This window comes from Phoenix dactylifera, chromosome 12 (genome assembly GCF_051530095.1).
Source record: "Phoenix dactylifera cultivar Ajwa chromosome 12, Ajwa_hap1_PhDact_Kaust_v1.1, whole genome shotgun sequence".
In the NCBI taxonomy this organism is placed as follows: domain Eukaryota; kingdom Viridiplantae; phylum Streptophyta; class Magnoliopsida; order Arecales; family Arecaceae; genus Phoenix; species Phoenix dactylifera.
The window spans coordinates 25,992,289-26,010,750 of NC_143201.1; the positions used below are offsets into that span (position 1 = coordinate 25,992,289).

The 18,462-nt window shown below is 40.3% G+C and overlaps 2 protein-coding genes across 2 annotated transcripts; one reads left to right on the top strand and one right to left on the bottom strand.

The window, feature by feature from the left end:
- The first annotated feature begins 1,569 nt into the window (after positions 1–1,569).
- LOC103708391 (uncharacterized) lies at positions 1,570–7,805 on the top strand. The gene is made up of 5 exons (XM_008793329.6): positions 1,570–2,206; positions 2,519–4,661; positions 5,472–5,532; positions 5,626–5,849; positions 7,242–7,805. The coding sequence occupies exons 1-5, from the start codon at positions 2,089–2,091 to the stop codon at positions 7,294–7,296; spliced, it is 2,601 nt and encodes an 866-aa protein (XP_008791551.3). The 5' UTR covers positions 1,570–2,088; the 3' UTR covers positions 7,297–7,805.
- Positions 7,806–9,673: 1,868 nt separating this feature from the next.
- Positions 9,674–16,270, bottom strand: LOC103708312 (uncharacterized). Its single transcript, XM_039130298.3, has 2 exons — positions 15,857–16,270; positions 9,674–10,009 (listed from the first exon to the last, which is right to left on the bottom strand). Exons 1-2 carry the CDS (start codon positions 16,222–16,224, stop codon positions 10,006–10,008), a joined length of 372 nt encoding a protein of 123 aa, XP_038986226.2. The 5' UTR covers positions 16,225–16,270; the 3' UTR covers positions 9,674–10,005.
- Between the last annotated feature and the right edge of the window lie 2,192 nt (positions 16,271–18,462).

Consider the following 18,462-nt stretch of genomic DNA (forward strand, 5'->3'; position numbering starts at 1 on the left):
TTAATTAGTCATCAATTTTTCGTACTTACGAACGTACACATTCATAAATAGAGCCATGTTTTAATTTTTTTTTAAAAAAACTCAAAATGAATTCAGATGTTAACTTTTTAGTCAACCCAAGTGACAAACAAACATAACTACATATAGAACAAAAACAAGCATGCGTAAAAATTCTCATATGAGGCCCGAGAATTAAATTTATCCTATTTAAATTTGGAAGTAAATAAAGGGGTGAGTTGAGCAAATAATTGTTGCTAATTCCACTAATTAGTACATAATGGTTCCAACACAAGTCAAGGTCTTGCAATCGCAATTGTTATGATTTTATGGATGGCCATTTATATAAGTTTGATAGGGTTTGTAGTGATGCGTGTATTTGCGTTACCCTTCAAAATAAAAATAATATTTAAATTCGATTTTTAGTATAAGTCTGAAAGAGAATTTTCCAACTAATAATTATCTGGCAGAAAAATTGCATTGTTGTGATTAATAATTTTTTATTGTAATAGTCAACAATAAATTATAATTATACCCGTTGGTATCTCAATTCTTTATTATTCTACTAAATTTCAACATTTAAATGTCTTGTACACTCAACTCAACTATCTTAATATTATCGTAATAGATACAACTAAAATTTATATTGTGACTTTTGCATCATAGAATATGATACTATTAGAAATAGCTATCAGAAAATATTCTTCGTCAAAGAGAAGAGCTTTTTAGGACGATTTTCTCTAGAGAAAGAACCCTATTAATTGAACATATTTAACCAACTTGTCAGACCATTAGAGAGGAAGGAAACAAGCAAGAATAAGAGATGGGCCCTATAACCAACTTGACCTTAAGGGAGAGGAAACCTAGGAATAAGAAAAGAAAATCTCTCCTAAGGAAAGTTCAGGTATTATTGTCAATTGGATTAGACCAGTTGCGCATGCTTGCTTCTTGAACCAATTCAAACACTTCACCGAATCGGAAAAAAAAAAAGGGCTCCATTCTACCATACGATAGTGAGACTAGAGTTGAACTGTTTGAAATCCTCTTTCCACCCTCACCGGATATTCGTGCAATCCGAAATACGGCTGTACTTAACTTCAGAACAGAAGGAGGAGAGAAAGGAAGGGTTTAGGTTAAACAAATCTGGCTCACTTATCTGGAAAATGAATGGCTCTTTTTTTATCTCTATCTACATTACATATCGTGCTAAAAAAATATTTATATAGTTGTAAGATAAATAAAAATTTTCTATCTGTAAAATAGGTGATGTGGTATGTATCTGCAATAGTATAAAATTTTGAAGTGCAAAATTAAACCGCAGAGGTTCCGAACTCATCTCAGACCTCGGATCTATCGAGCACACGGGCATTGTCGACTGCATGGGCCTTCTCAGCATTTAGTTTTCAAATGAGAGAGGGACACAAGTTAAGCGTAGGACAAAGATTTATCCATTCCACGCTTCGGAAGAACAAACCACCTTGTACCCAAAAAAAAAAAAAAAAAAGAACAAACCAAACGCCAAACTACTACTACCACTACTACTTATAATAATCCTCCCCGATCAATTGACCCGTCCAGCGATGGTAGCTAAAAGAACTCGCCGAGTAAATGAACGAAAAGCAAAAGAAGCGGAACACAACCTCGCGCCTCTCTCATCATTACTCCGACGTTCTCCACAGTCTCAGTCCCCGCGCTCTCTCTCTCTCTCTCTCAGCCTTCCATCCTTTCGTACAATCTCTCTTTCACGGCGGAATCGCGAGAATGGAGAAGGGGAGGGGAGAGTTTTCCGTGATAAAAGTGGAGAAATTTGGGTGCTATTTTTGCTTGACATAACAGGCGGAGTACCCGGCAACAGCAGCGATTGATGGGCTCTTGGGTTCGCTGCTGCTTGTCGTGAAGGCGATTCCTTCTCGTCTCGTTTGGCGTGGGAAAGGACGGAACTTGGTAGTGGGGGGTGGCTGGAGGAAGTGAAGGGAGGCCTCTGCTGCTGCTGCTGCTGCTTCTTATCCTCTTGTGAGGGTTTGGAAGGGTTTAAAGGTGCTTCTTTTTGGAGCCGTGGAGTTTCTGTAGGCATTTTTCTGCTTGAAAGATATGGCGGAAGGAGGAGCCAAGGTCCGGGTGGTACGGTGCCCCAAGTGCGGGAAGCTTCTCCCGGAACTTCCCAATTTCTCCGTCTACCGATGCGGTGGTTGCGATGCTACTCTTCAAGGTATATCATGAGCTTTCCCTTGCCTCTGCTTCTCTCATTTGCTCGTTTTGGGAATTTTTTTCAGTGATTTTAACCGAGAATCGATGTTGTCCTAAAGAAAAATTGATTTTTTTGAGTAAAAGGTTTTATATTTGAGAGAAAATTTTGATTTTGATTAGAAACGTTTGATCTTTGATAGAAAAGTTTTGGTTTCCATCTGCTTTATTCTTTTTCTGTGGTACATCATCTGGTTTTTTGTTTGTAAACTTTAGTTTAGCAGTTTGGACGGAGTCAAGTAAGTTTTCTTCTTTTTTCTAACTGAAAATTGTGCAGCAAAGAAGCAAATTCCAGGATCAGAAGCTTCGTTGGAGAAATCTGATGGAGAAAAGGTCAGCTATCTTGAGGTCTCGGAGAGTGCTGGTGAGAAGAAAGGGATGGTTTTCGACGCAAGCGCAGCGGCCGATAGAGCGGAGTTCAGGAACGAGGAGATATTAATTAAAGACAAAGGGACGGCTTCCCACAGTCATTCTGTCTCCGCAGGGGAAGTTGGTGCTGTCTTGCAGGAATTCAACACCTCGAGACTGGATGATCATTCCGTAGGAAGCGGAACAGAGGGCAGGGGTGATGGCTATCATCTCCAATCTAAAGCACCAGTCTGCGATTTCGTCCCAAATGTGAATGAATTGACTAAATCAGACATAGAAGGCGAAGCAGAAAACAAACCACTAGCTGAATGCAACAATGGGCATCACAGAGCTCAGCAAACACAAGCCCAGAAGGGCGAAGAGAGGGACAGAGAACCCAGGGCTCCGATTGATGGCATTCGGCCTGCTCCTTATCCTGATGAAGGTCCATCCGACTACCATCAGAATCCAAGATATAGATATGGTGACGGTGAGCATGATCTCATGCCGAAGGGAGCTAGCTGCCTCAATCAAGACCGAGCAGAGCTTCTGAAGATGCTCGATGAATTGAGAGATCAGGTGCAAAGAACTTGTGAGGTCGCAGACAAACAAAATGCTTCTCCTGTAAAGCAGATGACAACTTCAAGTTCTTATGGCCATCGGGGTGCTTGGTTTCATGAAAGTTCTGCATCATTGAACAGGAATACTTCTCAGAGTTCTTCATTTTTGAGCACACAGAAAATGGACGCGTCAAACTTTCATTCTACTGTGCCTGCACAAAATGATGTTCCTGGATACGGGCAGCTGCTACTACATGGAAGAGCCCCCTTTCACCAACCTGGTCACTACCCACACAGGCAGTTTGACGGTTACGGACGGTTCGATCCTTATCCTGCCATCCCTTGTCATCATGATGGTTTTTACCATCAACCTGCATGCTCATGCCCGCATTGCTACCAGAGACAATTCTCGCTGCCTGTGCAGTGCCCACCCACCGTTTTCAGTCATCAGGAGGTTCCCTATTATGTCAACAATCAAGGATTGTACCCCATGGATGGTCCCTCGATTTTTGGTGGAGGAAGCTATAATTCAAGAGTTGCGAATCCTCCTTTTCATTCTCGCGAGCCACAAACCCACCAGAGAACCGTTTTCAGTAAGAAGGTCGGCCATTCTTGCCAACCCATTGCTGGTGCCGCCCCCTTCTCTATATGTTATAACTGCTTTGAATTGCTGCAACTACCTAAAAAATCTTTGCTGGTGGACAAGAATCAGTTTAAGCTGCAGTGCGGGTCATGCTCTAAGGTAGTCTCGGTCAAGCTTGATGGAAGTAGACTTGTTGCTTCTTCATCTGCGCCAACCTCGCATGTATCTTCCGAAAAAAATACCGATAGCCCAAGCAATGGCATCCAGTCCCCAGATGAGAAGATACTTCTGCCTTACAGTTTTGATGTTTTCGATCATGGCTTGGTAGAAAAAGAGAATGGTTTGAATTTTAGTGATTCAGAGAAAATGCAAGGCCTGTCCTCATCCTCGAGCATGTCTGGGCATGTGGAGAGCCCGGAAAGTGTGATTTCTCATAAAGATGCCCCAAGCTCTGCAGAGATTCCCGTGGAAGCTGAAGCAACTTCACGTATCCCAAGTTTACCACTTCGTGAGCATTTTGGGTACTCATTGTCTGATCAAGTAGCTGATGGGCCTGGAAAGGGAAGCAGGAGTCAACGCTCTGATCAAGAGAGGAGCATACTAGAAAATGCAAATTTTAAGCACAACTCAGTAAAAGATGTACCAGTGGCAACTGAGATGGATTTGTCATCTGATGAATATCCAACTGCTGGTTTGTCTCAAGATTCTTGGGACATGATAAGCAAAGATGAAGGTCAACCTAAAGCTGTCAAGGGTGGTGACTCATTCCTTACCGGCCTTATAAAGAAGAGCTTTAGAGATTTCTCTCGATTCAACCAATCGTTGGGGCATGGCAGAGCTAAAGTTTCAATTAACGGTCATCCTATTCCAGATCGATTAGTTAAGAAGGCTGAAAAGCAAGCTGGACCAATCTATTCTGGTTACTATTGGTAAGACATCTATCCACATCCATGACTTGCATTTTCTAATGTTTTATGATCCATGCATCTAAATTTAGGTGCTTCATTAATCTCTTTATAAGTTGTGAATGGTAAGATGACTACAATATAGGAAATAATGTATTATATTAATTATATTTTGTAATATTTAGGTGCTTTAGTGTATTATTGAGGTGACAAAAATCAATATGTTTAAATGCAGGTTGTCAAGAAAACAAGTTATAACTACAATGTTGAGATATGAGATTCTGGAAAATAGCATCCTCAGTTTGCTATCAATAGGCTCCATAACCTTGCTTTGAATTTTTAATATGAAAATGGAAAACAAAGGCGAAATCACTAATAACCTGGATTTGTGATCAGACATGTCGAAGACAGTCAGACTTAGAGTTGAGGGAGCAAATACCCATTTCAAGCTTTATTCAGCTTGGTAATTTTAAAACAGAGAACATTTTTGAAAAAAACATTTCAATATCACATGAAATTTTGATTATGTGCTATATCATTGGTCAATGAGATTTATGAAATGCAAGTTTTCTTTGACCAGCCAATCAACATATCCAAGTATGTTTTAATGTTGCCACAGCTGCTTAGGGTGTGGATTGCTGAACATGCTGCCTTGTTAGTCATGTAATTGCATGCAAGGTTGATGTAGTAATGTTTTATGGCATGCATAATGAATCAGAAGTTGCTGGCTGACATTCAATCTTTATGTTATGGTCCCTTGATGTAAGCACCTGCTTTGAATCATTGTCATCCTTTAAAATACTGTACTCATGTTTTTCCTGCCTTCTTATTCAGGTATGACTACCGTGCTGGATTCTGGGGTGTAATGGGGCATCCATGTCTTGGCATAATTCCTGTAAGAGCAACTGAAATTCATACGTGCGTGCATACTAATAATTCTGTAAGCATTCCACCACAAGACCTTTTGATGAAACATTCTGTTCTGCAGCCATTTATTGAAGAGTTCAATTATCCTATGCGCAAGAATTGTGCCGGTGGCAATACCGGTGTACTTGTTAATGGGAGAGAGCTTCATCAGAAAGATTTGGAATTGCTTGCTGGTCGAGGTCTCCCAACTACTGCAGGTCAATGTTATATAATTGAGATTTCTGGGAAAGTTTGGGATGAATCTTCTGGTGAAGAGCTAGATAGTCTTGGCAAGCTTGCACCAACGTGAGTCTCTGCACCTTTCCTTTCATGTTTGGGATAAATCTTTTCGTGTTTGAACTTATTACCTGCTTTCCTAATGAGATCAACTCTATAGAAAGAAAGCTTAATTCTATAAGTGCTAGTTACTAGGTAGAATATCATGGAGGATGTTCTGAGGTAATATTATTGTGGTCTTGCTCGAGCAATTTGGATGAACTTGAATACATGAGATGCATGACATTTGCTCAAAGATAAAGATATATTTGACATTTAAATGGGTTAAGCTGCTCTCAGAATTCCTATAAAATGACAATGAGGCTCTTAAACTCGTCTCTGACCCAAAAATTTTGGACTGTTCATCTCTGGAAGCCACATGATTGCTTAGGTGGTCTGACTACGTGCGTGAGCAACTGAGCATGGTGCATCACCTAAGCAGTGAATGCCTTGAATTAAGAAGGCAAATTAGTCGCCCAGATATATTAAATGATATGTTGTAATCATCATCAAACTCATCATCATCATTATCCAAGCCTTCTTTTCCCATCAAAGCATGGGGTCGGAAATAGAGTGCAACCTTAAGAGGCTTCATTAGAGGATTGAGCAAAATTTATGACTGTCAACCAGATGTCAGTGCTCTATCGGTGTCAAAATATTTAGACAAAGTAGGGGCCAACCATGAAAGCTATAAAGTCAAATCTACCTTAACTATTGCAGTTTAAGTTCATGCAGCAAAGAGCAAACCCCAAAATTCCCCGAGATTTGCAAAAGGTTTAAATGAAGGGGGAGGATGGTAGCTTGTGATATACAAGGCCTAATTCATTTCAGAGGCACATGCAAGTCAACAGAATGCAGTCCCATATTAAGTTATTCCTATGATTTAACAATTCACCCCATTAATGGGTGATTACTTGCATTATCATAAATATTAACTTATAAATCTTAATGTTATTTCAGAAGTTTATTTTTCTAAACTAGAGGACTCTTATAACCTCTCCTTGATATGTGTGCATGCGCAACAAGGCCATTCTTGCCGCCTTTGTCCGAGGTGGGAAAGAGAGTATTGTAACAGCCATAGACTGTTAGCAGCCTTGTAGCAGCAACCGGTTCACACCTTCCACCAAGCCCTCCCCTCCTTTTTCGAAGTTGGGTTCAAGTTCTGCTCTATTGCTGACCTTATCTGGATGGAATGAGACTTAACTTTTGTTCTTTTATATCTTTATGTGTTAACAATAATATATAGATTAACATATCAAAAATACTTCTTCACTACTCATGACCTAATGGAGGTGTCTCTTTAATATTGCATCTTCAAATCTATTGGTGATATTTTCCTATTCTAGATGACATGTATGTCTGCCAATATTTTGTACTGCATGGAGTGTATGCATGTGTTTCAATCACTTATATTTTGTACAGGGTTGAGAAAATGAAACATGGATTCGGCATGCGGGTTCCAAGAGACTATCTGTAGGTACAGGCTTGATGGTGACAGCCATTATATAATCCATAAAGGTATCAATCCCTGCAGACGCATAAGACAGCATCTTGAGGTTGTGTAGTCCTGGAGATCGATTAAGATGATTTCAATGATACATCTTCATATAAAGCTACCAGAAATCTTCTGGATACCATTATATCTAGGTCTGGCATTTTCTGATCCTCAGCACTTGCTCGATATGTTATGCCTTTCCCATCTTGCCCTTTTTTTTTTGAATTCTCAGTTAAATTTATTTGTGCTTTCTTTATGAAACATTGCAGTCAAAATAGTTTGGTTGTGATAGTTTTCATAAGTGTGCATTTGTTGTATCTATATTTATTGTTAATTTGGGTCGTTGAGATGTGGTTTGGATTCTATGCTGATAAGATCTGCACCAAGCTTTCTGATGCAAAATAGAATTTAGTTTCCTGGAGGTGTCTTCTGACCTGTAATGTGAAACTTGAACTTGTTTCTTTTTTATAAATGGTTTTGCCTTTTATCCATATACAACTTTTAGATTTTTTTCCTTGCATGATTGAAACAAAAATCTGACTTTCCAGCATTAGGGGCCTACTTCTAGCTCCCAACTTAGGTTTTGAAGGCTCTGATTTGAAGCCCTTTAGTTTCTTACGCTATCCTTGATTACAAATACTTAGACTTATGGTACGCCATACCAGTATGAACCAAGCGATACAAGGCATACTGTATCGATCTGAACTAGACAGTACAGAGCGTATTGTATCATACCGGTTCGGTACTAGTATACGATACAGGTGGCGTATTGAGTGTCGGTACACCAAAAAAAATTCGTACTGTACTATACTGACACTGTGCTAGTGTGGCACCGGTACGGAGTCCAGTACCGAGACGGCAAACCTTGCTTAGGCTAGTAATATCCCACCTTTGAAAATTTATTTTGCTCCCAGTCATATATCTAGATAAATCTTGATGCAGATATAAACCTCTGTGCTATTTTATTGCTCTGACCAAGTATGGTGGATGATGATATTGTCGTTGCATGTTATCTTCTATCATTACTTGGAGCTGCTGATCGATGAGGCATATGCTTAAATGCATCAAACTCTTGCTCAAGGTCGACGAAACCGTCATGAATCTTCTGATTCAAGGTGTCTCGAGCCGTACCGGCTGCAAACCGGGACGGCTCCGACGACAAAAATGAGATCTGTGCCAGAGGGGGAGAAGATGAAGGAAAAAAAAGGGAAGAGAGAGAGTGGGGGGAGGGAGCGAGAGAGAGAGAGAGAGAGAGAGGAAGAGACAGGAAAGTCGAGGCCGGCCTTCGGAGGTTGGGGAGCCGCCGCGCGGAGGAGGGAGCTGTGAAAGAGGGGCTTGCTCCGATCCTTCGTTTCGAACAGTCCTCCTTCCACAGCCTCTCGGCGACTCTCTAGCCCTCTGCTGGCCTCTCTCGGCCTCCTCTCTCTCTCTTCCTTTCTCGTTCTCGCTCTCCCCCGTCTCTTTTATTGTATCGGTATGGGCCCGGCATGATACAGCACGGATCTGTATCGATTTGTCCCATCGAGCAACTAGTATCAGTGCCCGGTATCAGTTTCTCCGACTTTGCTTTTGCTATTTTCTTGTGTCCAAGATTATTCTCCGACAACAGAATGGGTTTTCAACCCAATTTGATTTATGTTTTCCTATGGGTGCTTGGTAACCCAAATGTATCCACTATATATACAGGATGAGTGCAGCAGATAGCGTCAGTATTAGACTCGATACAGCATAAAAATTCAATTTTCTTGGATGTATACCTGGCTGGATTTTTCTTCGTCTTTTCTGCAGAGCCCCATTTTGACTTTTTTAATGTTCTGTTTCAATGAGGAATTTGTAATCTTAGATGAAAAGCAGTTCAAAGCTCTCTCAAAAGGCAGACATCTGAGAGAAAGAAGGCATACAAATGTATAACTTGATGGGATTTGAGTTCCTGAACTTGTGAGCATGGTAGCGCACAGGACTCGCAATATTACTGCAGATCAATTCTGTCAGCTTTGGCTTCTGTTTGGGTCCACTGATTTGAGCTTCTGCTGCTGCTTTTTAATTCGGGATCCAGCTGCCATGCCTATTTGAGCGACTGCCCTGGTCAACATTTGTTCCTTCATTTGCTATATGGATGCAAATTTTCCTGCGGAAGTTCGTTGCCATCTTCAGTAAACCGTCATAGGATTCAATATGTTTGTATCCTTACTGGTTATGGACAAGCTTTGCGTGGGCTCAGGTTCCTTATCGTCGCAGAGCAAATGAAGCAGCAAACTTCTTGGCAATTGGGTAAGGAGCTGCATATAAGATTCTTGAGGTGAGATAAGCAACGGAAGTGATTTGTCTTGTGACATCTTGACTAACGTTGAACAGGATAATATCAGAAACCTATTACATTATGAGCAATGATGACTGACATACATTTCAGAAGCCTTTTCCTTATATTTTGAACAAGCTCGCAGGAGTACAACAACACAACCAAACAATGAAACCATGCCAATGGAAGGCTTATCAACGAAAAAAACCAAAGGGCATGTCCGCATTATCCAAGCATGCATCCAAGTTGCAGCCTCTATATTTTTACAGCAGTTGTCAACTACAGAGATTGTATGTCGCAGTTCTCACATAGGAGTGTTTGGCCCTCTCCCCCTCCATACTCCGAAATAACTTTTGTCCTCGACTGCTTAACTTTGCTCTTACGAGAACCGATCACCTGACAAAAACGAAATGTTTAAGCATTTTGTTTATCAATGGCTAGCAATGATACATCATCAAGAATATCTCAAGAAAAATGTGGTACATCATCCAGAATCAATTGCAGAAGTAATGAACAAAAAAAATATGAAGCATATATTCCACTAAGCTGAAGGAAAATGAGTTAGGAGACCCCAAAGTTGACTAATAATTCTACTCCAGCCTAGCATATAGCTTCACATCTGCAGTAATAATAGGCTGCTGCATGTGATAATTCTTTTCTGTCATAGTCATATGCTACAAATTATAGCATACACGGGTACTGGATAATATGCGGTCCAATGTATAATCATTATTTGACATGAGTTCCACCGTCGCGTAATGTTCACTCAGTTGATAAATGACATGTGACATTGACACCGTCCATCAAAAAAATATGACACCAGGGATATTGGCAGAGAGATGGAGAGAGAGAGAGAGAGAGGTCCTAAATGAATTGATGCTCAGAACATACTTTCTACAATGTATTTGAACATATACAAGGCAAGAAGAATCAGCAAACTTAGAACACCCAAAATTTCCAATACTGACAGACACACAATGGAAAGCAGCTGGTGGAACTATAAGATGAGGTTTTCGAGTTTAGTGGATTTTCTTGTGGATTGAAAGGCTATCTAACAATGCAGAAAATAATGTTCATATTATTTTCTACAAAAAAAGAGTGTAAGATCATGCTGTAGGCCTATACTTTTCGAGCACCCAAAAGCAAAAGCTAGTGCTCTGCAGATTAAAATAGGCATTGCTTCAGAAAAAGCTGTGAAACCTTTCTATGCCACAGATGATGCGCCATGTATGCCCTGGGTCACTCAGGTATAAAATAAAAATGAACAGATCACATGAGATGAAAGATTAACATGGAGAACACCAGGTGGCAAGAGAACTAAATTGTAGGCAAAGACAGTAGATTCGACTCTTCAGAGAACCAGTCTACATTAAAACACATTTAGCGCTCATGATACTCTATATTTTATTGTGGCATATTTTGTATAACCACATATGCTTCTTTTTTATTTGCAAACTTCATGCGTAAGTTACTATGATCTAACATATTTACTAGTATGACAATTGTCTGCAATTTCACAAAATATAGATCCAACAACTTGAGTCACAGCTCCCTCATTCTTCCAGTAAGTAGACATGGCTTTTGGTCATGCTGAGTTGAGTGAAGCATATGGTCACCATATCGTCAATATTTAGTCTCATATTCTCCAATATACTAGCTTGACTAAATTACATCTAAGTAATTATCAATGTATAAGATTCCCTTAAGTTTTCCTCTTTCTTCTGTAAGATTTAATTTCCTCTTTAGTATAACAAAATCTGGAGGCATCAGACTACACTGAATCCTAGACTCTTTTCTCTTGCACCCTTATTCCTGCAAAACTTAAAAGGAAACAGGAAATCAGTTGAAAAGCTTGTAGATTAGAATGAGAAATTAATTATAAATCCTTAACAAAGATCAATTCATTTTTTATCACCGTTCTAAAATTTAAAAAACTGTCATTTCGCACTTGGCAGGCAGAATTTGTCTAGGATTAAAGAGCAGACCTGCAACAGCATCCTCATTTTGGCATATTTGGAGAAGGACGAAGGTAACAGGATTCTTTGGGGGAGCTTGGGATAAGTTGGCTATACCTGAGTGTTGAACTCTTTAGAAAGAAGGAATTGAAGAGCTTTTGCAGACAGAAAATCGTCCTTTCAGGTGATCTTCTGATCGGCTCTGTTTATTTAAAGATAGGGATTATGTAATCATGAAGATAAAAGGAAGTTTGGCACAGTCAGGGGTAGGGTAGGACATAAGTATCTGCTGGACAGCCTTTGATAGTTGTTTGTGCCGGCTTGTTGGTTGTTGTATACAAGGAGGTACTGTTTATGTATCTGTGAGCTTATGTGACTGTATTTTGGTGATAAATCAGAGGAGAGAGGAGAGAGAGAGGAGGAGGGGGGGGGGGGGGGGGGTCTTTTCTCCCTCTTCCACTCAGAATAAATAAATAAATATCATTTTGCAACCAGTGAGTGATTATGGTTATCAACAAGTAAGACATTCTAATATTTTATATCGCCTAATTTTGATGTTAATTTTTTGGTTTGATGAACCTGAATTTATTACGATGGTTCCTTCCTGCAGGCCTGATCCGTAGAGATTCAATTCGCTCTTTCAGCTCAATTTTGAAAAGGAAAACTTTTGATATATGCCAGTTATAGTGGATTTGTCATTTGTGTGGAAAAGATTGCCAAGAGACTGCTTGGTGTGGTATTTTATAGTGGTTGTTACTCTAATTTAGTTTCAAAGTTGGAACATTTCACTGCTAAATACTAGGGCTTTCCTGTAGAATAAGAACATAATGCCAAGATGTGCCAAAGACGATGATGTAAAGACTGAACGTGGGCATTGAGGCATCAAGGAGATGAAGACGCAAAGTAATATTGTTGGACAAAACTCCAGCTTGTTGAAAATGAATTCTTCCAAGATTGTGAGAACTGCTAGCAATGAAAATCACACAAGAAGGTTCCATTCATTTACTTAATGAAACTGGGTTACAAGGAGATATTTATCAAAAGGATGCAAAAGATTGCAGGGAAACATATATCAATATTTTCTTTTCTTCTTCTTCTTACTTTTTTGGTTGCTTCTTTTTTTTAAATATTATTAAACCAGCCATAAGAGAGAAGTTGGGATTGCTGTCTCAATCAGATCAACATTTAAGAGATAAGTTTTGTAAGAACAATTTCACTAGATTACAGTTTTGGATCAACTTTTAGAGTTCATGAAAGGCATGTTTCATATATTTTAATGTTTTAAAAGGCATTAGGTAATCAATGCATCAACAGGGGAACAATTAAGGCCTAGGTGCCACTAAGGTGCCTTTCCCTACTGATCATCGAGGCAAAAAAGAATATTTATGGAAAACTACATAAATAAGAAATAATTTATAAAACTAAGAGAAAAAGGATCTATCCCTTCCTTATCCTCATGTCATCTCTTTCAACAATAAAGGTTGCAATTACGACTATAGCAGCAATAATCATTGTTGCCAAAGCAGAAGGTTGAGGAAGAGGAGAATCAGGACCACCATCAAAGATGCCATTGCCATTGAACTGCCAACCAAGACCTTCACCAACTCTCTCTCAAACACACACTCACCCTTTATCTCTCTTGTCTACACACTTATGTCACATTAGAGACTAATGCTTCCTTTCATCTTGTCTCAAAAACTACCAATCTACCTAAATTCTGATTATTCTTGCATTTAACCATTTATGACTAGCATGGCATGTCTCTTGAGTTAGCATATTTGGCTAAGGCTGCAAATGGGTTAGGGACTCGTGACACAACCCGCTTAGACTTGACCCAACCCATTTTGGAGGACTTGTGGGGACGGATCAGGTTGTAAAATTGAACTCGTTCCATTTTTGGGTCGGATCTGGATTTACTGAATTCATACCCGATCCAACCCGAATCTGTAAAATTATTTAGGCCCGCGGGCTGCAGGGTTGCAAACTAAACAATTGAAGTTACTGTCTCAGTCTTACACTCTTACCAGACAAGTCAATGATCCGGCCCAACCCAGAGCTGGGGCTTAAGGCCCGGCCTAGAGCTCCGGCCAGATCTGAGACTTTTATCACCGATTCACTATCACTCATTCACTCTATCAATGAGTTGTGAAATCGACCCGACCATAATGAGGATGATGCTCATGTAATTATCTACTGTTCGTTTGTAAATCAGTGCTAGCAGCTCTTGTTTTTCTGTTTTCATTATGGGCCTTTCCCCCACTATTTTACCGGTATTGCTCAATCTTGTGATGCCTGATAGAGAGGTGGATTAAGTCCATCGAGGCTTATACCATGTGGTTATTATGAAAAGCAAGAAATGAGAGGCTGTTTCGAGCAAGCCTGTCAACCTCTCACTAGCTAGTAAGACAGATTTTTATTTTCTTGTTGAACTTGGGTTGGCTGACTTTCATTCTACCCACATTACATGATCAAGGTTCTAGGGTGGTACTACTTTACACTTGTGTTTTTCAAATACTTGTGTTTGATGGCCACTCCCTCCCCTTGGTGTTTTGAAGGCATGCGGTGACTATGCAGCAACAAGATTTTGTAATACGAGATCAACAGGGAAGGTTGCTATGTGCTCGTGGGAAAAGGCTCGCAACTGCTACAGTCTCATATGCAGAGCTAGTAGCTGCTTGGGCGTGATCAAGGTTCTAGGGTGGTACTACTTTACACTTGTGTTTTTCAAATACTTGTGTTTGATGGCCGCTCCCTCCCCTTGGTGTTTTGAAGGCATGCGGTGACTATGCAGCAACAAGATTTTGTAATACGAGATCAACAGGGAAGGTTGCTATGTGCTCGTGGGAAAAGGCTCGCAACTGCTACAGTCTCATATGCAGAGCTAGTAGCTGCTTGGGCGGGTTTTAGCACAACCATACTTCAATTTCAAGCACAACTAGTTTGGCTTGAAGGGGATTTAGCCACAGTTATTACTTATGGATTAATTCTCCGTTCATTTGCAGGTATGCTACTCACCTATTGATGCTGGATATCATCCATTAGTAGCATGCTTTATTTGTTGTTCAGACGACCCACATCTATCGCAAAGGAAACCAAGCGACCGACTAGATGACAGGCCATGCATTGCAGGGTGACATCCACTTTAAAAATCAGGCTCAGTTCCATTTGACTTGGGCCGAATTTTCTAAGACTATAATCCAGACTTGACTCTGACCCAAACCCGGACTCCAATTTTTTGAGTTGGGTCCGGGATATACATGAACCTGACCGACCCAAATGACCCGTTAGGTCAAAAATTATAGTCGTAAATCCGAACCAATCGGACCCGATCTTTTATTGGGCTGGGTCTGAGTTCAAAATTAGAATCCAAACAAAAAACCGAGTTAGCTCGGGGTCACTCAAGACCCGGCCCAACCCAACCCATTTGCACCCTATATTTGGCAAGACAATGACTTGCACTTGTATAAGCAGGTTTGCAACAACACCTAAACGCTTGCTTAATTGCAAACATGCCTACAAAGAACACCTAAGACATAGACAAGGCTCCATCAAGGCCACCTTTCCTAGAAGAGCACCTAGTTTTGACCAACTAGGATACCTTGAAACTCATTCATGTTAAGATATAATCTTCTAGAAAATCAATTTAATTTCCTACCCATTACTTCTTTTGAGAATGATTTCCTTTGATGAGATACCAACCATAGCCAGTTGTCAAACTAGATCGATGATCTGGTCGAGGGATAGCGAATCTGATCTATAATTCAATATTGAGGTAAGGCTCCATATTTCATCTTCCTCAACCAAATTTTTTATTGTCTCAAGCAGTTGTTCATGTGTAGAATCCAGAGGAAATGTCTGAGACTCCAGAAGATCATCGTTGACTCAAACCAGTAGCATTGAATATCTAAGAATGTATCAGTGTTTACGCAATCAAACCCCAGACGGCATTAGCCATATCGTAGACAGTTTCTAGCAATGCACTGACACAGAGCACTTGCATAAAGCATTCACATGTATTCTTGGTTTCCTGAGTCCGGATTTTGTTAGAGGTTTTCCGAAGTAATGACCGGTTCACTCTTCTAGCTCTGTTGAATTACGTATTGATGTTCGACTATGAGTAATTGGTGTTCGAAAGAGACTATTAGAGCTAAAAGTAAACAAAGAAATAGGAACCCTGAACAGCTCCCAGAATTCCGACATCCCGTTCACATAAATAATTACCAAAAAATAACTATTTTTTTCTAACGTGAAACCCACAATCGAAAGATATCGAGACCGAGAGGCTTACCTGTCGGTGGCTGGGGCGGCGGAGGGCGGCTGATCGTCGGTGTGGTCGGGGTTTGCGCGGGAGGGGAGGGGATTGGAGCCCTTGATGAACCATCCGAGGGCGAAGAAGGAGACGCCGGCGAGGATGGCGGTGCCCCAAGCGTGGGAGTACCACCGGCTGTACTGCCGGATGGCGAACCGCCACTGGTCCCGCAGCGTCGCAACGTCCGGGTTCACCGAGTCCGGCGGGTTGGGGTAGTGGTGCGAGCTCCTAGGCGCCGCCTCCCCGCCGGATGTCCAGGACGCCGACGTGGGAGGCGGAGGCGGCACCGGATTAGTAGGCTTCGGGGGATGCTCCATCGCCGAATTGGGTTTTTGCTGCTCCGCCATCTCTCTCTCTCTCTCGAGTTCACCCGGTTATGTGCCTATGCGACTCGATGGATAGGAAAGTTCTGCCGCTTTGTATCGATTCCATACTCGGGCTCAGAAAAAAGTTAACGGGTTTAATAACAAACTAGCCACGCCAGATAGCTTTATTATTACCTCATTTGCGGATCACCGCTCTAAAAACCACATCTAAAAAAATTATATATCGGTGCCTCACCTTTTATGTTTTTTTTTTATTTTATTGGCTGCACTTAGATCTGGCCACGGTTCACCAGAACCTGGAATCTTAACTGGAACCAAAAATAGTCGGTTCGGTTCTGGTTCTAGAACCGCCGGTTCCGGTTATAGACGGTTCTGGTTTCAGTTCTATACGGTTCCGGTTCCGGTTCCGGTTCTAGATGGTTTCGGTTTCGGTTATAAAATTTTGAAAAAAAAATAGATTGTGTAATTAATTTGAAAAAAAATTTTAAATACAAATAGATTGTGTAATTAATACAAAATGATAATTTGTACCTCATTTTATTATTTACTCATCAATAGAGGGGGGTCGGTAATTTTGATCCTAAGAATTTGGGTTTGGAACATATATTTCCTTGCCTTTATTTGAGCGGGAGGAAAGGAAAACATTTTTGATAATTGGATTGGGAAAAATGAAAATATGGGAAGGTTATGGAATGTGTAGAGAATTGGAATAGATTGAATAATTAAAAGAGTAAAAAATTGAGAGAGAGATTGGAAGATTGAGTGGTGTGGTGAAAAAATTGATTTGAAAAGGTATATATAGTGTTGGGGATAATTTTCGTTTCCCAAAATACCCCTCAAACTAGCCTTTTTTAGTTGTTAGGAGGGATAAAATAGTCGTTTTTTTCGGTTCGAACCGGAACCGAACCGCCGGTTCCGGTTCCGTCAAACCTGGAACCTTAACCAAACCGTATTTCTCAAGGTTCCGGTTCGTTTAAGAACCGTGAGACACGATTCCGGTTCCGGTCCGGTTCTTCCCAGTTCGGTTCCGGTCCGGTTCCTCGGTTAGAACCGAACCGTGGTCAGATCTAGCTGCACTCACCTAGAACAGATGTGAACCACGGTTGTACCAAAAAATATTTTTAAAATATTATATAAAATCATTTAATTATCAAATTTATTAAAAAAAGGTTGATCTCTCTTTAGTCCTACTAGATTTTTTTAAAAAAAAGGAAAGATCTATGCATATGGTAATTATCTAGGCTGAAAATTTGGAGATTTACAATCCAAAACTTGAATCTAAAATATATGATCGTTAAGCATGAAGGTGCTACAATTGAAATAAAGCTCCAATTCACTAGTTAGATCATTATCATTCTATTATTGAGAGAGCTGATAAGATTTTTAATTTTGTAATAATCATAAGAATATTTTCAAACATGGTATTAGTATTTTAGGTGTATCTATTACAAAGTATGCATGTATTGACTTAGGACAAATGATGTACTCACCATCCAACTTGCCGGCATGATAGTCCATTAAAGTCTAAGTCTAGCACCAAACGTTTTTCAAGATGGATGATAGATGCACAGTTTTTTCAAATATGAAAATAAATAAATATTTTTGGCCTTCCAAATTTCAAATTTGATTTGCTCGCATGATAAAGGCAGTACTTGCAACGGTAAATCTTGCTTACATTCTCATAATCAGTTGCTATAGGTACCTTAATTGAAAGGGTTGGCACGGCCCAAGTCTATTGGATTCGTTTGAATGCCCGGTAGCGGCACAAATGTACCTTAGTGAAATATAATGGATGCCAATCCTGAAGGCTTTGTACCCTGTGGAAGTATGCTACCATATGAAATGGTATTGGCTGGAGCAAAGTTGGGTCTAGCTGGTACGGTTTGTGGTCGCTTATGGTATGTTTGAATAGAATGAAACTCAAGTCAAGTTGGATCCAAAGAAATCCACCTGGGTAGGGTCTTAGATTTAGTTTGGGCAAAGTCAGGATAATAACGGGGCTTTGTCAAACCGCGTGCGGATCCTCTGTGCCCATGCACATTTGCCCGCGTATCGCGTGCCGGATCAGCCCAGGCCCATATTTTTGTAACAGCGGGCCGCATGCACTTTTATTTTTTTTAACCCAAATTTTACTTTTTTAACCTTATAAGTAGAAATTAAAATGCCAAATTTAAAAGGTTTTCTATAATTCAGTTCAATACGATCAAACAAGCATACAAAAAATAGCAGTCTCAAGCTCCAAGTTTAAGAACGTTGATT